Source organism: Pyxicephalus adspersus, chromosome 10, assembly GCF_032062135.1.
Source record: "Pyxicephalus adspersus chromosome 10, UCB_Pads_2.0, whole genome shotgun sequence".
In the NCBI taxonomy this organism is placed as follows: domain Eukaryota; kingdom Metazoa; phylum Chordata; class Amphibia; order Anura; family Pyxicephalidae; genus Pyxicephalus; species Pyxicephalus adspersus.
The window spans coordinates 25,477,698-25,496,875 of NC_092867.1; the positions used below are offsets into that span (position 1 = coordinate 25,477,698).

General features: G+C 37.0%; 1 protein-coding gene across 1 annotated transcript in view; it reads right to left on the minus strand.

Moving 5' to 3' along the window:
- Nucleotides 1–14,276: 14,276 nt before the first annotated feature.
- Nucleotides 14,277–19,178, minus strand: part of CABCOCO1 (ciliary associated calcium binding coiled-coil 1) — a 33,905-nt gene continuing 29,003 nt past the window's right edge. The window contains exon 7 of the mRNA XM_072424134.1: nt 14,277–15,082. Coding sequence (XP_072280235.1) covers nt 15,068–15,082 — 15 coding nt within the window. The 3' untranslated portion in view covers nt 14,277–15,067. The remainder of the gene's footprint in view (nt 15,083–19,178) is intronic.

Here is a 19,178-nt window from a genome sequence, read left to right on the forward strand (position 1 = left end):
ATGCAAAGATATTGTAGGCAATTCACCTGCATTAATGTGAGCCCAGATTGGGATTTCTCCAGAACGATGCAAAGCCACCAAAAGAGCCAACTGTGCTGCCAAGAAGTAATTATAAAAATTTGGTACTGAAAGGCCTCCCGACAATTTAGGGTGATATAATACATGCTCAGAGACACAGGGCTTAAGTGGATGCCAAATAAATTGGAGGATTTTCTTCTGTTCAGTTTTAAGGATTGAGGAAGGCGCTGGGATGGGCAATGTGCGAAACAAATAGAGTAGCTTCAGGAGATAAGACATTTTAATGGCATAAATTTTGCCAAACCACGAAAGAGAAAAACCTTGCCACTTGCGTGTGCAAAGCTACAAGTTCTCTGAACAATGGTGGGTAGTTAGCTTAGTTTATTACCTATAAGTTTAATACCTAAATATGGAATTACATTTTGCAATTGAAAGGCAAAATGAGGGTATAGGGCTTCCACAATCCGTGGTGGCAAAGTAACATTCAGAGCTTGGGATTTACTATCATTCACATGCAAACCAGATATCACAGCAGAAGAAGACAGCAAAGAGCACAGGTTAGGCAATGTGATATCACAGCTATTGTGAATGGTTCCGGCCAGGGGTTCAAGAGCTAAAATAAAACGTATGGGCGAAAGAGGGCAGCCCTGCCACATGCCCCTCAAAATAGGGATAGAAGCTGATTCAAACCCATTGTGTCTGACCACTGCTGATGGAGAGGCATAAAAAGCTGAAATCCAGTGTGGAAACCAAACCCCCATTTTTTGAGCGTAAAAAATATGTACTGCCATGAAAACCAAATGCTTTTCGCACATCTAGGGACAGAAACATACACTATCTTTTTAGAGTGTAAAATCTTGTCGCCTAGGGACAAACTCCACTTGATTGTCATGTAATAAATCACCTTGAAACTGGTTAAGCCTATTTGCTAAAATTTTGGCTAGAATTTTCACGTCTATATTCAAAAGTGAAATTGGTCTATAGTTAGCACAAGAGTGAGGGTCTGATGAAGGTTTGGGTACCATGGCAATAGATGCTTTCAGTGATTTAGGTGGCAAACAAGTACCCTGTTTCAAACAAAATAAAAAGAGAGCAAAGATGTGGAGTAACAACCTCCATTGTTTTTTGTGGGTGAAAACCCATCTGGCCCAGGTCTTTTGCCAGATTTCAAAGATTTAATAGCCACCCTAATTTCAGCTTCTGTGATATCTTTTTGTATGGTTTCTAAATCAGTAGGCAACAAACCAGGTAGATGTAGATCCTCAGCTTTTTGATGATCTAAAGCAGAAGGTGCTGAATATAAATCAGATAGGCGTAATTGAAATTCCTGTACTATATCTTTGGGATTACTAGTGAAGCGATTAGTAAAGGTGCGCAATGTGATGTGTGGTGATGGGTGGAAGAGTACGTAGTCGTTTGGCTAACATGGTACTTGGTTAGTTGCTACACTGATAAAATTTGTTTGGTCCATTGTAAACTATACTTCCCCGCCTGGGTCAAGCATTAAATTAGTTCAGTACAGATTTTACGTAGAGCAATTCCAGTAGCTATGGTGGGGTTTAGTTTATGTAGTTTAACAGGTTTGGAATATTCTGCCTCTAACCAGAATTGTGTCTGGGTGCATTCCTTCTTCCTAGTTGAGGCTAGTTGTATAAAATGTGAGACCTTAGTATTGATTTATAAATTTCCCACAATGTAGTTGGACATGTAACTGAGCCGGGATAAAGGGAAAAAAAATTCTGACCATAGGGTCGTGGTCAGACCAAGGCACATCTGGAATATGGGCTCTAAGGATTTCAGGCAAAAAAGTATGGGGCACTCAAACATGGTCAATTCTAGAAAATGAATCATGCAGGGCAGAATAAAATGTGTAGTCTCGAACCAGCGGGTGGAGGTCTCTCCACACATCCACTAGACCCATTTCTTTAAATTGCTCCAGTATTTCTTTGTCTAGTGTTGTAATTCCAGGGGATTTATAACTTCAGTTTACAGTTAAGGGAAAAAATGGAATCTCTGCAGCATATTAATATGCCGCGTATGTGTGGCTTTACTTCCTCAAAGAGCTTGCGGAAAAAGGACACTGCGGGAGAATTGGGGGCATAATAGTGAGGAAAGTAACCTCAGAAGTTTGAATGTCTCCCTGCAAAATTAAATCGCCCCCTTCCGGGTCAGCAAACTGGGACTTACATAGAAAAGGTAGACGCTTATGAAAAGCAATTAGCACAAGCGACATCTATACCTGACGTTAAAAAATAATCAAATACTTTCTTTCTCCTCACTGGCGAATTCAGCCCCTAAGCATTCACTGTAAATATCTTAAGAGCCATGGAGCCACCATAGGGAAGAGAAAGCAAATATTTTCAGCAGTAGACCACAGCACCATTAGAAGAATACAAACACAGACACCCATGAACAAAATACACAAAAGTAATAAGACACAGTACACACAACAACCAACAGAAAAGAACCCCTTCTCACAAAAAAGGGAGAAAATACATATAGTATTTAGGGAACCCGCATGGGGGTAACTGAAATCGGGTGCACTCACATCTCCGCGCAGGCACGGAGAGGTCAGCGCACTCAAGTGGGGGAACATGTACCAATCGTACGGGACATACAACCAGGCGTACAGTCGGAGTGTTACCAGGGAACCGGAAGAAAAAAAAAATAAAAACATTTGTAATCCTTCTCAGCAAAGTAAAAAAAGGCAGCAAGGTGAACGGTAGGCAAACGGTAAATTGTGCAATCTTGTGTAGAAAGTCGCATCTTGAGGAAAAATCAGCAGGTATCAAGGCACTTAAAAATGATGGAGGGAAGGCCACTAGGCTGCCTAAGTCAGTCACCCCAGTGAATTGGAGCAAAAAACCTGAGAACCCAATATGTGGAGCACTTGAGGGCGGCTAGGAGAATTGCGTGGTGAGGGACCAGTAGGAGCTGTGATCATGGAATCCTTAGCTGGAAGTGACATCTGCCCTGGGGACTGTGCATGTCGAGCCCTGGTTTGCATGCCTTGAGCCTCTAGGCAGGCTTCTGCTTCCTCAGGGGTGGAGACTTGTAGTTGGAACATCAGCTTAAATGGGTAGCTCCATCTATATTTCTCTCCATTGGCTGTCAGTGTGGCGAGGTAGGGGCGTAAAGCCCGGCGTCTTGCCAGTGTCGAGGGTGATAAATCAGCATAAAGACTTTATTCTGTACCTTAAAAAATGAGCCTTGGAGCATTGCGGGCTCTGAGGAGAAGCAAGTCTTTAGTGTGAAAAAAATGAAACTTGGCGATGATGTCCCTAGGAGGATCATCCTTTTTCTTAGGGACCAAGGAATGGTGAATCCTATCCATTACTAAGCATTTAACTGGGATCTCTGGAGCCAGCTCTTGTAGTAGGGCAATAACATACCCTTGTACATCAACTACTGTTTCCGGAATGCCCCTGATTCTAAGGTTACTTATACGGGAGCGGTTCTCATAATCTTCCAATTGATCAATAAGGTACTGAATTTCTTTCTGAGCTGCCCTAAATGTTGATCCAAACTTTCCAACACTGTTGTTGTATCATCCATGTGTGTTTCTAAGGATGTTGTACGGTGGCCAATATCATCCAGGTCATGGCGCAGCTCAGCTGTGATAGAAGCAGAGACCTGAGAGTTCCTCTCTGATCATTGCCCTTAGGCGTCGCAGGAAACCTGGAACATCATCCTGCTGTACCTCAGTCAGCTGGCATGGAGCTGAGTCCATGCCATCTTAGATTGCTGACTCTGGACATGCGACGGGCCCGCGGCTGCTAGCTGTCGCTTGGATTTTGCGATAGGACTCATCTATGGTACCAACGGGTAAGTCCTCCGGTGTATTACGGGTTTGAAGCTGGCAGGAGACCCTGGAACATGCTAATTCAGAAGCTAAAAGCCCCCGATCGAATGGAGCCGACTCAGGATCTGTCCACGCTGCGCGCATGCTCCCCAAATAATGCATTTTTAAATAGTTTGCCTTTAAACTCTAAAAAAAATAAATCGGGCACTTTCATGATGAATCATGTGCCAATGGAAAAAAAATTAATATTATTTAGTGGGGTAAGCAAGTACACAAATCCATGCTTAGGGTATGCCATAACGACATATGTGGTGTATTTTTAAAATTCAAATATAAGCCTGAGGTTCTGCTTAGATTTCAATCAGATTGTTACTAGAAAAGGAAGGACAGTGAACATGCACTCCCTTTTCATGTACCATACCAGTCCACATGGCTACCCTTTGGGTCCCAATGTTGAGAAGAAAGATTTAGTTCTTATAAGACTGCAGAAATGGACCATTCATCCCTCATACATTATACAACAACCAATAAGGAGCACAAACTTGCCTGTCACAATACACTGAGACTAGTTATTATTTGATACTTTTTATGAAATAATTCAAATTACGTCACCAGAAAAAAAACAGCTGTCACCTTTGCTTTGCATAATAGTCATCAAATGCTACATTTGCATGATTCATATATCTTCATGGTGTTGATTTCTTTGGATTTGCTATTTAAATGCTTTATGTGATTTCTGTTGAGACAGTAAATAGCTCTGACCTTTGTTCTCTGAAAAGGTTGGCATAATGTCGGTTTATTTTAACTTTTTTATTAATACAGTTGACTACACTTCAAGAAAGATCAATTTTGAACGAACCAATGTAAACATTTGACAAGAAATGCCAGTAGAAGAATAGTTCTTTTATTACAATAAAATTATAATTGTATAAAAGAAATCTTTTCAGACCAAAACTAATGATTTCTTCTTTACATCTTGGTAATACTAGTTTTTAGATCAATGTGTACATCAAGCCCTGTAGCGCCTCTCTACCCACCATCTCTATAAAAACATACCCATCATGATGACCTGTGCCAGCTGTACAGATATAAATTGATTTCCCTTTCAGAACAATCAGCCAACACTTAGTGCAACTGCTAGCTGGGGATGAGCAAGAATGCCTCTGGCATTTTTGCGAAAATTGCCTCAAATCATTCTTGCAGCTCTGGGAATCCTGTTTGCGATCCCCGGCACTAGAGGGGACAAGTTTGCAAACTGTAGTGCTCCCACCGCTGCATTTATTGATCAGCACAGCTTGCAATCTTTCTTTTTTTTAAATCGATCAGCGAATTTACACTGGCCATTCTCGCTTACAATTTCGGTAAGCGAGAACAGCCGAATTATATAAACTAGAACATGTGATCTCATGTAGGTTGTACGCTTCATGGAGAAAAATTAAAGTCTTCTGCCCGAATATAAACAGGAAGATTTACCTTAAGGATTCTGCATTGCTACATTTAAATGCCATTTATTAGGTTTCAGTATATAAATTTTTACCAACATCCCCCTGAAAATTCATGATTAGGAGAGTTGTCTCTGCAATACCTGTTCTTACCTACCTGAAAGCCATCTAGTTGTCAAATTTTGCTAAGCATGAGCAGCTCACAATTGGTTCACAGGGAAATTCGGCATTCCCGGCTTCCCTTGCGGGTTACGTCATAGCCAATCAAGACAGCCGAAGATCATAAAGAGAAAGAAGAGAAGATGTTGGCACCCTGCGATAGAACAGAGATAATTGAATAGTAATGGGTTTATTTACCTTTAAGAATAAAAAAGAAATAAAATCATGAAGTTGAAAAGAACATTATTTTTTATATTTGCATGCATGCCTTTAATAATATTAAATACTATAATACTAATACTATTATTAGTCTCAGAATTATGCAACTTTTTAAAAGCACACACAAGAATGAATTTACCTAAAAAAAAGGGCAGGGCAGAATGGTGAATGATGTCCAGGGACTGCTGTACACAGGACAGGATTTTTGCCTAAGGTGAGCAAAACCATGGGCCTGATTTATTAAAGCTCTCCAAGGCTGGAGAGGATACACTTTCATCAGTGAAGCTAGGCAATTCAACAAACCTGGAATGGATCTTGTTCAGGATTGAAAAAAATTTGCTAACAAATAGCAAATGACTTTTAAGAAATACATGCCAGGTTTGCCGGATTACCCAGCTTCACTGGTAAAAGTGTATCCTCTGCAGCCTTGGAGAGCTTTAATAAATCAGGGCCCATTTGTCTTCAGTGACAATCATCAGACATACCTGTAGCTATACCCCATAGTATTGTATGTATTTTAGTGTTGTCTTTTTTTTTATTACTCCTCACAGAGTTTACCGACTACAGTTACTAACTAGGTGTCTCTACAGGAAATTCAAGTGACTTTCACATCAGAAAGGGGATTTTATATGTGTGTTTGCCTTTGTAGATTTTATTGTACATATAAATTTTTATTAAAACATAGGTTCATTGTTTTCAACATATTTTCTGTAGCACAGAAGAGCTGATATGAAGAACTGCACAAGTATAACAGACAGGAAAACAGATGATGATGATGATGATGATGAAGAAATGTGGATTTTTTTTTTATATGAAATGTTGTATGTAAATGAGAAACAAGATATTCAAACTAAGCTGTCCACGTCCAAACACATCAATTGCTTCTGAATAAAAAGAAAAATTTTTATTACACTTTGAATCCACAAAGGGCTTAGAGTGCCTAAAGCCATTTCAGCATTTTGTAAATTAATTATTTCTCTGATTTTATTTAATAATGATATGTTTTCATCTAATATAGATCTTAGAGGAAAGCTGCTAAAAAGCCAAATATACAAAGGATAAAGGGATCTCGGCCCCAGTAGTTTCTGATATTCAAGCCAAGTCTTTGAAGCATCCCATAAATATGTAACTATATGTATTTCATGTATTAACATTAAAACAGCACAATAATGGCAATGTTTCTGTATCTACAAATCAAGACTATTCTGTTTTTTATGACGGTCTCAGAACACAGGGGCATGCGTGTAGACCTAATTCCACCTTAAAGTATGGATGCAGAATAATAATTCCTACCTACATAATTGATATCATATCTCTTCTTCTGACATTACATTGCTTATCTTTGTCAATGTGCACACGCACATGTTAATAAATGGACATGAATGACTTAGTGGCTAGTATTCTCTCGCCTCTGCAGCGCTAGATCCCAGGTTCTAACCTTGGCCAGCACACTATCCGCAAGGAGTTTATGTTCTCACCATATTTGTGTGGGTTTCCTCCAGGCACTCCAGTTTTCCCCACAACTCCAAAAACATACAGTCAAGTTAATTGAATCCCTCAGAAACCGAGTGTGGGAAAGAAGCAACAGGCTGCTAGGCACAAAAGTGATGTGTAACTCATGATAATAAAGAATAAAGCTAAAAAACAAAACAGCTTTTGGCAAGTTTCTGTTCAAGTGCCAGAAAAGAAAATGGAGGATGCAAAAAAAGGCAAAAATGCAAAACTAGAAGTACAAAATGATTAACAGGCACAGATATCACACTAAAGAACTGATGAGGTGACAGATAAACAAGATAAAGGGGTGAGTTTCCCCAGTGGGGGCACATATAGCAATGTAATCATTTTATACTTTACACAAATGTTTTTTTTTTTCAAAAATTGGTTTAACATACATTTTGCTATGTTTGAAATATGAATACTTCTCACGGCATGTAATCTCTCATGTGGAATATTGCCACACACAACTGGAAGACACATGCCCTTGTAAAGTTCAACACAAACTTTATACAAGACTTAAATTAGAAGAAGAATGGAACAACAGTGTAAAATGCCCCTTGGAAAAGCAAAGTGACACAAAATATAAATACCTATCCCAATGCTTAGCTAAATTCTTACATTGCCAAAATACTCACTGGCTGTCAAGCCAGCTCCTTGGCTTCAAAACTTTAAGCTACTGCATGATTGTTCCCTTGAATGTAGCTCAGTGAGTATTTAAACCATTGGATCTACATGTAACCCAAATGGTAATGCAAGAGAATGGCAGTCTTCACATTTTTCTATAACATTAGATTCCCTCTTCTCTTCCTAAGCAGGTCAGTTAACACTGGAAACATATCTTGTAGTGCAAACCACTTTGAAGGCAATAACCAAAATTATACTAAAAACTATATAATTTATATATCCACACACAAACATGTATACTGTATATTAACATGTACACATTAAACTCCAAAAATGTACAAATAATGATGTATGGTCACAATATAGAATTTGGCTAATATGTAAGGTATAATACCTGGTTTTATGTGACACCATATAACAAGGGGTTATACATTTATTTCAAAGACAAGATTCTTGTGGAGAGCAGTGAAAACTGTATCAGATCAAGCTAACAACCACATGGCGCTGAACTGATTGGTAATCACAGACATGATAAATTAAATAAACACAACTTTTATTTCATTCACATTGGCACATTTGGGACAACACAGCCCTCCAAGTTCAGCCTTTAAAATATATAAATGTACTTGTATAGTTAAGGCAGCACGCTATAACTGTGTTTGCAGGTCGATTTTCACAGCAAGACAGCACTTTCTGCATTGGGATAACTGGCAAGCCGAGGCTTTAGTCTGTTGACTTTTTTTTGAAGTAAGAGTAGCTAGAAGCAGTTCTGCATCAGTTGGTTTAGTAATTTAAAGAACCTTTTGCCACCATCATTTAAAACAAGCCATTTCACCATGGTAAACAAATTGCACTGTAATCAATAAAACAATACTGCCATCAAGATAAGTAGAATTAATGTATTGTTAATTTTCTCAGAGCTCTTCATTGGTATTCACCATGAGGCCTGGCGCAGTCTGTTCCACAGCTTACTCTTGTTCTGTAATGATTCTATTATTTTTCTCAGAAAAGCTGGTCTTGAGCCGTGACTTGTTATTAAACATACTGAACAAAAAAATAAACTTGGTATTTTACTCCTGTGTATACAACCTTGATCAACATTCCTTGGTGAACCTGCCAGGCCAGCTGTTACCTCTCAGAGATGAGACAATGCTTTCTTCTGGCACAAACATGTTAACATGCAGGATTCTGACCCAAATCTAGCATCGTATTAAAACATTGGTCTGCTTAAAAGGAAACAAAATCCTGCTTGTCCAGAGTACAGATATCCTATGCATTTCATAGACTAATGAGAGTATAAGGTCACTGGTGCTGCAATCTAAAAAGAGGAAGAATATTTAAATCCTGATCAGCCTACAAGACAGGTGTAAAAAGATATAACATTTATTTCATAGATGAATGATAGTATAAGGTCACTTACAAATCCGCTCTAATGGATGAGTTACAATACCCATATCCTGGTCATCCTACAAGACAGGGGTATTCAGATATCTGATGAGAGTATAAGGTCACTGGTGCTGCACTCTACAGCCCCATACAGACATCAGATAGACTTTAGATTTCTGGAAACAATCTTTCCTAATCATTTTCAGTGATAGGAGAGCAAATAGGCACTGTAGACACAGCCCCATTCTGTTCTTTGGAGCAGGGAGGGGAAGAATAATTGAGCAGCACCTGCTGTGCTCTTTTCCATAGGAAAGTACAATGGTTTTTCCCACAAAGTTGTTTATCTATCCATACTGGTGGATTGATGAATTACTTTAGGGGAACACTGTGCACATGTCAAACTTTCCCCCTATATGAGCATACAGTATATAACATTGCTAACAAGAGGAGAAATACTCAAATCATGCTCAGCCTACAAGACAGGCATATACTGATACCCCATGTATGGGTAGCTGCACAGCCTTGGGAATCCTCCTGTCAGTGTGGGATCCCCAGGCAGTAGACCTCTAGTCCCGGGGATCACACACTGTTCTCATTGAGAAGATCCCCGGCACTAGAGGTTAATTACCGTATTTTTCGGACCATTAGACGCTCCGGACTATAAGACGCACCAGGTTTTCCGCACGGGAAAACAAGAAAAAAAAAATTCATTTGATTTCCCCTGAGATCCAGCGTGCGGCACTTGTGCCCGCCCATGAAGGCGGCGCCGATCGGCATTCATCAAACCAATCGGCGCCGCCTTCGTGGGCGGGCACAAGTGCCGCACGCTGGGACACAGGAAGAGGACACTGGCTGCGGGGACCGGCGGGGATAAAGGTAAGTAAAAAAATATGCATTCGGACCATAAGACGCACCCTGATTTTCCCCCCACTTTAGGGGGAAAAAAAGTGCGTCTTATGGTCCGAAAAATACGGTAACTTCTAGTGCTGCGGATCGCACACTATTCTCATTGAGAAGATCTCGGGCACTAGAGGTTAAATGGGGATAAGTCTCCCCATTCAAAACCTCTAATGCTCTTTGATTGGCTGAAAGCTTTCCTCAGCCAATCAGGGAGCACTATCCCTATTCCTGGATAGAGTTTCTCTATCCAGGAACACAGGACTCCTGTGTTCTTGGATAGAGAAACTCTATCCAAGAACACATACAACTAGTAAAGGGCTGCAAGAGCAATCAGGGGAGCGGAGCTGTCAGCTCTGCTCCCGATTGCTCTTGCAGTTCTTTACCATCCCTAAAAATAAGCTGAATTTTCCCACTATTGACTTTAATGGTGTTCGAATTTGGCATTCTATCACCCGAACAATATCCCACTATTAGATCGAATAGCTGTCGAATCGAACAGTGAGATATTCGACCAACACTAGTATTGATTATATTAAAGACAGAAATAAATGAAATGGGCACATTTCAAACCTATATATTTATATGCAGGGTCATAGGATTAGAGGTAATATTACTATATAAACAGTTGATGACTTTTATAACAACATTTCAAGAAGAAATGAGGCTGAAGGCCAAAGAAGTCCCTGCATCCTATTTAACTTATTAATACAAACACAGGCGTTTACATTATTTTGTCCAGCTCTGTGTATACATATCTATGTCAATGCGTACACATAATAAACTGAATAATTAAATATAAAACCCACTAAAAAAAGAAAGAAGCTTGTGAAGCTCAAATAATAATTGCAATGCATCCGCTCTGTTTCTCAGTAACAATAGGTTAAATGCATTTATTGGGAAGGAGGAAGTTGTGAATGTTTTACTGCTGGGCTGCCAAGTTTTGTCAGGCTTGGCATTTAAACAATTTTTAAATCTGCAAATGCTTTTAAATGCACTTTAAAATAAACAGTATGTACCCAATTAGATTACAACAAAAGCTGTGCCTGACAGATATAGCAGAATAACTTAACTGCGACATGATTACCTCCCATATTGTGAGACCACGCATTAATATAATTCATATTTGTATTGGAAATAACTGTGACAGATATCACTATAAACTGCAGAGTTTTCACTGGAAATATGGGATAAAAATTGATAAGACTTTCTTCATATACAGCTAATGCTGTATTAGTGTAATATGTTAACCTTGCTTCAACAGCAAAGTACTTTATTCTGTAAGGGAGTTTTCCCCCTATCACTGGCTTGTGATTCATATTTATATCTCAGTTCACTATGATTTTTTTCTTATCAAGAGAGGACTAGAAAGGGGTGTTAAATCCCTTTATCACTGCTGAATACAGTATATACATTAAACATTTGATTTACGGTGTACATCTTTGATGCATAACTGTATGGTCCTCTTACAGATTCACAAAGTTGTTTCACCAATAGCATTGGGCTACAGACAAGTATTGATACTTACTGAATAGAGAATGTAGGCCAGCAATGTAGTTTTCCTGTATAAGAAGTTAAGGAGGTATAAAAGACGTTTATATCCAATCATGGCTGCCTAATGCTAATTTTCAGGGACAACTGCAGATTTTGAGGACTATTGTCCCTGAAAGGATCAAATCTTTCCTAACTAACCAAATGCACTACAGACCCATTTTGCATGCCATATACAACTATTACACTGCATTACAAAAAAAATAAATAAAGTCTGCTACTTGGTCTAATCCATGTGTCCTATACTTAATTAAAGTGCTAAATCTAAATCTGAAGTCTGATTCTGACTAGGACGTCAGGATCTTAAGTTAATTACGTGTATAGAAGCGATTAGCTACATTCTCTCGTTACGCAGTGACTGATCTGATCTCTATTCATAACTAACTTTTGCCTCATAGTTCCTTGACATTGCAACAACATATACAAACACTTTTGCATTTGTGGCTCTCTGCTGTCTCCCGTTGCAGAAACCAGCAGTAGTCGCCCATCATGTTGGGGTTGCACCGGCCTTGATATCTTGTTTCCATAACAAATATCCTTGTGGAACATCTCTCCTTGTTCATCACTCACATTACCCAATGACGGACCATTAAAACAGCGATAGCACGCCTAGAACTTAAAATCTGTACGTGATAGGCAAATTCTGAGTTCAGATTTGAAATCAGCACACTCAATATCGTGTAAATCACGTGTTATTCCCAGTAGCAAAATCGTTGTTGTGCAGTGTTATACAATTTTCACCCTGTATGTTTCAAAATATATACATAGTATTACAGAAAACCTAAATCAAAGTAAACTGATAACTATCCCAGAAATGCCATAGCTGACCAGAAAATACAAGTTATAATAGCTCCATAATCTGCTTTGGTGTTATCCTGGTCACTAAATAAATAAATATATATATATATATAAATATATATATATATATATATATATATATAAAATATATATACTAAATATATATAAAATGTGCAGATCACTAAAGCCAAAACACCTTGTTTTAGATTTTACATTAGCATAACTGACATAAAGTAGCATTTTCAGAAGCTCAGTAACAGCCTTATTCATAACTTGCTTGGACATTTCTGATCCAAATGTCTGAGTTTATTATTCTAAAATATTGCCAATTATCCCACATTTGATCAGCAACACATATCAAACTAGAGCAAATGTTCAATCACAGCTACTTAGAGGAAACAGAGCCAGCAAGTTTAACATCTTTGTTAGATAAATGCTACAAACGCAATCTCACATATTGACAATTTCTGATAGTTAGTGCTATCACAGGTGACTAGTAGGAGTGTGATGTATAGGTAGATATATTTATAGGCTTTTCCATTCAGGACAGAGGATTCCTAATACTGAATAATATGTGAGCAAACTGCATTGTGTGATTGCTGTCATTAAATTAGAGCTAAAGTGCTAAAGGTGGCCAATGCACCCTTAACCTAATTGTATTAAATACATTTGTGATATATTAAAATATTTGTAGTTTATTTCTTACCTTTCTGATGGATTGTGTGACATGTTTGGTAGCAGTGACAGGTGTGATATGATGAATGTCAGGTGCTCACAGGACTTCAGGTGTTTTATAATTAGTGATGGGCAGGCCATTGCTTTGATGGAGGAAGATATATTTCCTTACTGTCTGCCCACACTAAAGTCATGCGGTCTGTTACTGTATGGGCATCTACATGCCTTTACTCAAGACACTAACGAGGATTTTCTATAGAAGTGCCACAATGTGGTTTTACATGCAGCAAAATTTTTGTACTTTTTTTTTTAACAAAGGGCCACTGATCATCATCAGACATTGTGATTTACATTTACTATACGTCACTGGATGACATGATGAAAGTTGGATCTACTTCTGGAAACCTAAGTAAACTTGTCAATAATATAACTTTGGTTTTGAAGTTGATAATAAGGTGTTTGAGATTTAATTTATTTTATGAACTTTTTTCTGTAGTGTGCATTTTTTTAATAGTTTGCCTATTACCTTTAAAAAATATTTTTTTGAATTTGCCCCTCAACCCTTTTTGGTTGAAATGTATCAGTTCTTGCTTCTTTCTTCTTATTAGAATAGTTTGCTACTCTACAGTGTTTAAGGACCACGTCTCACTAGCATTTCTTTTAATTAATCAATCTTATACTCAGGCTACTCTGGTGCTAGTGGTTAGAGCATTCTGGCAAACAATTGAATACTATTTACTAGTAAAGTGTTAAAAGAATAATCACCATAATCATATAATGTGACATGAAAGAGAAATGACCATATACTATCCTCCTAGCACACTTAAACTATGGACCCCAAGAGTTACCACCATGGCTTTATTTTACTTGCTTGGTAAATTATGGCTGTGCACAATATTATTACAACATATTACGCACCACATGCAATAATCTGTTATAGAGTATATTGGGCCATCATTTGAGCCTAGAGTATACTGTAAGTGTGACCATCATTTTTATTTTTTTTTGTTGTTCTTTAATATTTAATTGCAAAATACATGGTGATCCTGCCAGCTCCTCTGGCTTCTGTTTGATTCTCACCAACCCAAGCATAGAAGCAGATCAATGCTGATGTGATCATAGTTGATGGCCATGCCTTTCATCCACTGCGACCTGTGGAAGCATTAATCACCAAAAGGCACAGCCTTCTGTAATGTACTGCGCAAGGATAGGAAATGCATCATGTACCCACCTGTCCTGACCAGATAACACCTTTGACAGAAGGAAGAGGAATTGGCGGGATGCTGTGTGGTTTAGGGACCACAGAATAACAAAAACAGATGAAGTTAGTGAAAAAAATATATTTTTGAAGAAAAAAATGTATATTTAATATAAAAACAGTTTACAAGTATTTGTTAGTTGTAGTGTATTCACATATACTTAAAACCCTAATTCCTGCCAAAGTAGCAGTTTTGCATAGGGCCGAGAACACATTTTCTGTCTAGTTTGTATTTCTGTAGATGTCACCATTGGGGAGATGTTCCCACATTTCCTGTAATGGTGACACCAAAATAAGAAAAGCAATTACATCAATAATAATGGTCCTCCCATTTCCTGCTTTATCCAAAAGAAAAAAAAGTTTATATATAATATTTGTACATACAGCCTTTTGCAAGCTTTACCAATCAACAGATAACTTTACTTATTGCTTGTTTAAGATGTACTGTATATCAGTCTACTTCCTGACTATGGCAGGTATATCTGTCATCTTTTGGGTGGTGGCACAAAGAAAATAGGTGCATGAGTAACAGTACAAAAAGTGTTACAAATAAACTGGTTTTGTTGACTTTTGTGTTATGCATATATATATTAACTTTTTTTTAAACAATAAAAAAAGTTAAACAATTCCTTGAGATGTGTTTCCAGTAGTGTTGTTGTAGTGTTCAGCCTTTGTGTATCTTGCTGAGAAAGTCATGGCTTTTTCAAGTTTTCTATTTCTGCAGTGAAGGCCCGTCAATTGTCATTTATCTTCAGCCTGTGAAGAATGAAAAAAGGTTTAGGGAAAGACTGCCCTGTGCTGCACTTTGTCTAAGCAGGTCTGACATATCCATCTAGCCTTTACACAAAGATTACACTACATGTGTCTTCCTGTTTCAGAGTACTGTTCTCCATCCCAGACTATACTTAGGAGATAACTTTTATCACATAGTGGCCTAAAGTGCATCTGAAATATGTATATTACAGGTCACTAAATATTACTATTATATTAATTATTATTATATTATAATATTACTAATTACGTTATACTAATTACTATACTATATTACTAATTATAAAGGAAAAACATTGAATATTTCAATAAATCAGTTTCCTATTTTATTACCTTTATTGCTTTTAAAATATAAGCATATCATAAGTTTTATTATACTGATCATCAGTAATTATGCTCAGAACTTCAGCTTTAGGTTTTCAGCTTCAGACATATTATGTGTTGATAGAAAGAAAATCAAGAAAAATATTTCAAATCCATTTAACCATAAAAGATACAGTAAGAATTTTTAGGCTGTACTTTTTAAAAAGTGAACTCAAAGTAGAAAGCTTTGGATCCTGTTTTATCTTCTATAGGGTTTCCATTTCTGTCTCTCCAACCCTAACAAATATTCATATAATACCACTGTCAAGGCAGAAATATGAGCTCTGCCATTGAATACCTCTGCCATTGCATGACTGTGATGACCCCCTGGATTAGGCACCTTCTATGTCAACTAGGCCACAAGTATCACAGTTCTTTACATAGGAGACAACGTTAAAAAGAAGGCTTCTGTGTCTATTTTAGCTGTTTCCTTAGATTTTCTTGACTGGGTATAAGGTCCAGTGGAGAGACATATTTGTCCACATATAAATCCCCTATTCGATCTTTTTTGAAATTCCCAAAATTAAACGCCAAACCAATGCTGAAGGGCATACACTATGAAATTAACCTGGCAGAGGGCACATAAGCTTTGTGATATTAATATTTCAGCTTCATGCCAAGGTAGTAAGGCAAGCTATTTGTTCATTCACAGGAAATGCATGGTATTGAGGAAATTCTTTGATATCAGTTAGTGGATTGGCTGACATTATCAAATATCCATTATATATCAATTAGTCCGACCTGATTCTTAAATCAAGCAAATCAATTATATTCTCACTATTTGTCTCTGAATCATATTCTGTATACATAATAACTTTTAATTTTGGTAAACTAAACATTAGCTGGAGAGATTTAATTTTCACTGGTGCATGTTTTATTACATTTTTGACAGGCAAAACAGTCTACACTAAAAAAAACAAGGCAACACCCAGTACACTTCTATATCTAGAACAAACATAGACTAATCTCTTTTACCCTGACAAAATGTCACAGACCATTTTGCACACTTCCTTACAATAACTCTATTAAGCTTGCTTATATATCAAAGTCAATGTTCAAGCAAGCCAACACTTTATTCACAAGATAAAGTGTCTCTTTTCTGTGTAAAAAGGTATATATTCCTGTAAAATAGAAGCCATGACTATTTATACTGATTACAATATACATTATCTGTAACTACAATATAATGATTATAATAGGAAAGAATAAATGCCTTTAATTGTATGATTGCTGTATGCTTTGTGATACATATTTAGCTTAAAGTAGAACATCTGTTGCATACTCAATGTGCTTAATCTGAAATAAAAGTCAAAATGAATTATTATCTCCTGGTTCCTGCACATACCTTATTTTAGAGAGAACAAGGAATGCTAAATGCTCAGTACAAATCAACATATACTGACAAGGTTGACTGTTCTTTTGTGTAATTATCATTTAAAGCTTATCTAAACCCAAAAAAATAAGTAAGGTTTAATATACTGCTGGATCATGTTTGCTGAAATAAAATCTCCCTGTAAACTTTAACTCCAAATCCTGGCTTTATTTTGTATTTTGTAACCCAGCCTCTTTCACTAAATTCCAATTTAAAAAAAGTTCAGCAGTAGTTATTAGGTTGAACTGATTCTGAACTTTTCTAAATTTTGAATAGCATATTCTGTTGGTACCATGTCACTTACTAAACAGTTAAATACCTAATAATTAAAACGCATACATTTATACTGATGGGGACCTATGACCGCATTTTTAGATTTGGCAGTATTAACAAAGTACCCTAATAATATTATTATTACCATTGCCAATTACCATCAAACTGCAGACAACAGTTTTTGTCAGTTAAATAAAATGCAATTATACCATTTAATTGGTTCTTGCATTTATATTATGATGAAGTATGGTAAAAAAAAAATGTCTACTGAGGTGGTGGTAGGGTGATGCATATTGCCAACAATGCGGATTGCAGTTGTTGTGGGCACCAGGTAAGACTGGGGATGATCAGATGATGATGATGAAAGATGATGAAAGGATGATCAGAAGATTACTACTGTAGGGCCTGGAGTTTGGGCTGTGGAAAAAGTGGGTTGGGTCTGCAACCTGGCCATCCAGTTTGCTACTCCACCTGCCACAATACCTGCCTTGTTATAAATAGCTGGGGAAGGTCAAAGGAGGGGGAGGTGGCTGTGCTGCTTGTGGGGTAAAGACCAGTGGGGTAAAGACCAGTAAGCTAGATTTTGTTTTATATCTGATTTGGAGTGACTTGTCTGTTCGCTTTTTGTTTGAAATAAATGTGGAACCACAAAATCCCTGGACTACCTTGTCCAGAGCCTTCCTTCCCCAGCTACCACGTGAGCTATCAGCTTGTTACAATATGTACAAGTACAGCACCTACCTGTTAGTCTTGTCCTAAACTACTAATTATGTAATGGAGATGAATATAGCCAGACATATTTGCAGCCTGGGTGACTTTGGTCACCACCATTGATATGGTGAAGTAGAAGTGTGCATCCAGCAACAAGAAGTGTTTTTTTGTTTTAGGAGTACTAGTCAAAAAAAAGTAGCACAGCCACCTAATCTAAGGACTGGTATGCAGCAATAAAATACTTTTTTTTTTTTGGTTTGGATACGTATTAACTTCTTCAATTTAAAATACATTACTATACTTTAAACACCACCATTCTCTGTATATTACCTTATAAAATAAGCAAATATTGTTTCCAGATTTCATTGTAATATATTCCTCATATATACACAATAAGTTTTAAATGGTATCATAAAAAAACACAGGTTTACATGAGATTAAAAAAGCAGCCTATATCGTTGCCATTTCTGTAAAGGGCAGCATGACAAGAAAAGACGTATGGTATTTTATCTGAATGTGTAATAAAGTTATGTTTAGAGTCTGCCATCTGTTTGATTTAGGATTTAAATATTTTAAAATGGAATTAGGAAATTATTTTTTTTATTCTACAATATTGCTTCAAAATAACTTAAGTACAGGCTCAGGAGAAAAAAAAGACTACTTTAAAAAAACAGTCAATTTTAATGTCATATAGCTTTCCTTTAGAGTTGCGTTTCTATTTAGGGAACCCATTAAAATAATGGATTCCACCCCTTCACCACCTCCAATGCTGCATATGAATAAGGAAAGTTGACTATAAAGAAGACAATCTGGATCTTTTATCGAAAAGCAAAAAGTAAGTAGTAATGAGTTATTTTAATAACATTCATATATGGATACAGATAATCTTACTGAACACAACGATGAACAAAACACAGTAACCTATATTAATGAGTAAATATTTGCACTCCGTGTGTATTAATATTGTGAACTAAAGCCTCAATAATTACCAGGAGCCACTATATGCAGTATATACCTAAAGCTAAATACCGAAAGCCTGACATAGAATGTTTCATTATGTATTTATGTAGGATTAACTTTATTAGTTAACTATTTATAGAATTAAACTAGAAAAACATAGAAGACATCTAATATTAGGGCAACAAACATTTTCCATGGTAATTGGGTCATTTGACACACCGTTTAATCCTACTTTGTTTGATATTATTATATATCTCAGCATATTTAGGATTTATTATGTGAAATTTATGAGATTTGAGTCACATTTCATATGATATAATTCAGTTTAAAAAAATTAAAAAGAAAATCTAGTAAATATATTACATTTGGAGGATTTATGCTTACCTATACATTATTACCTTA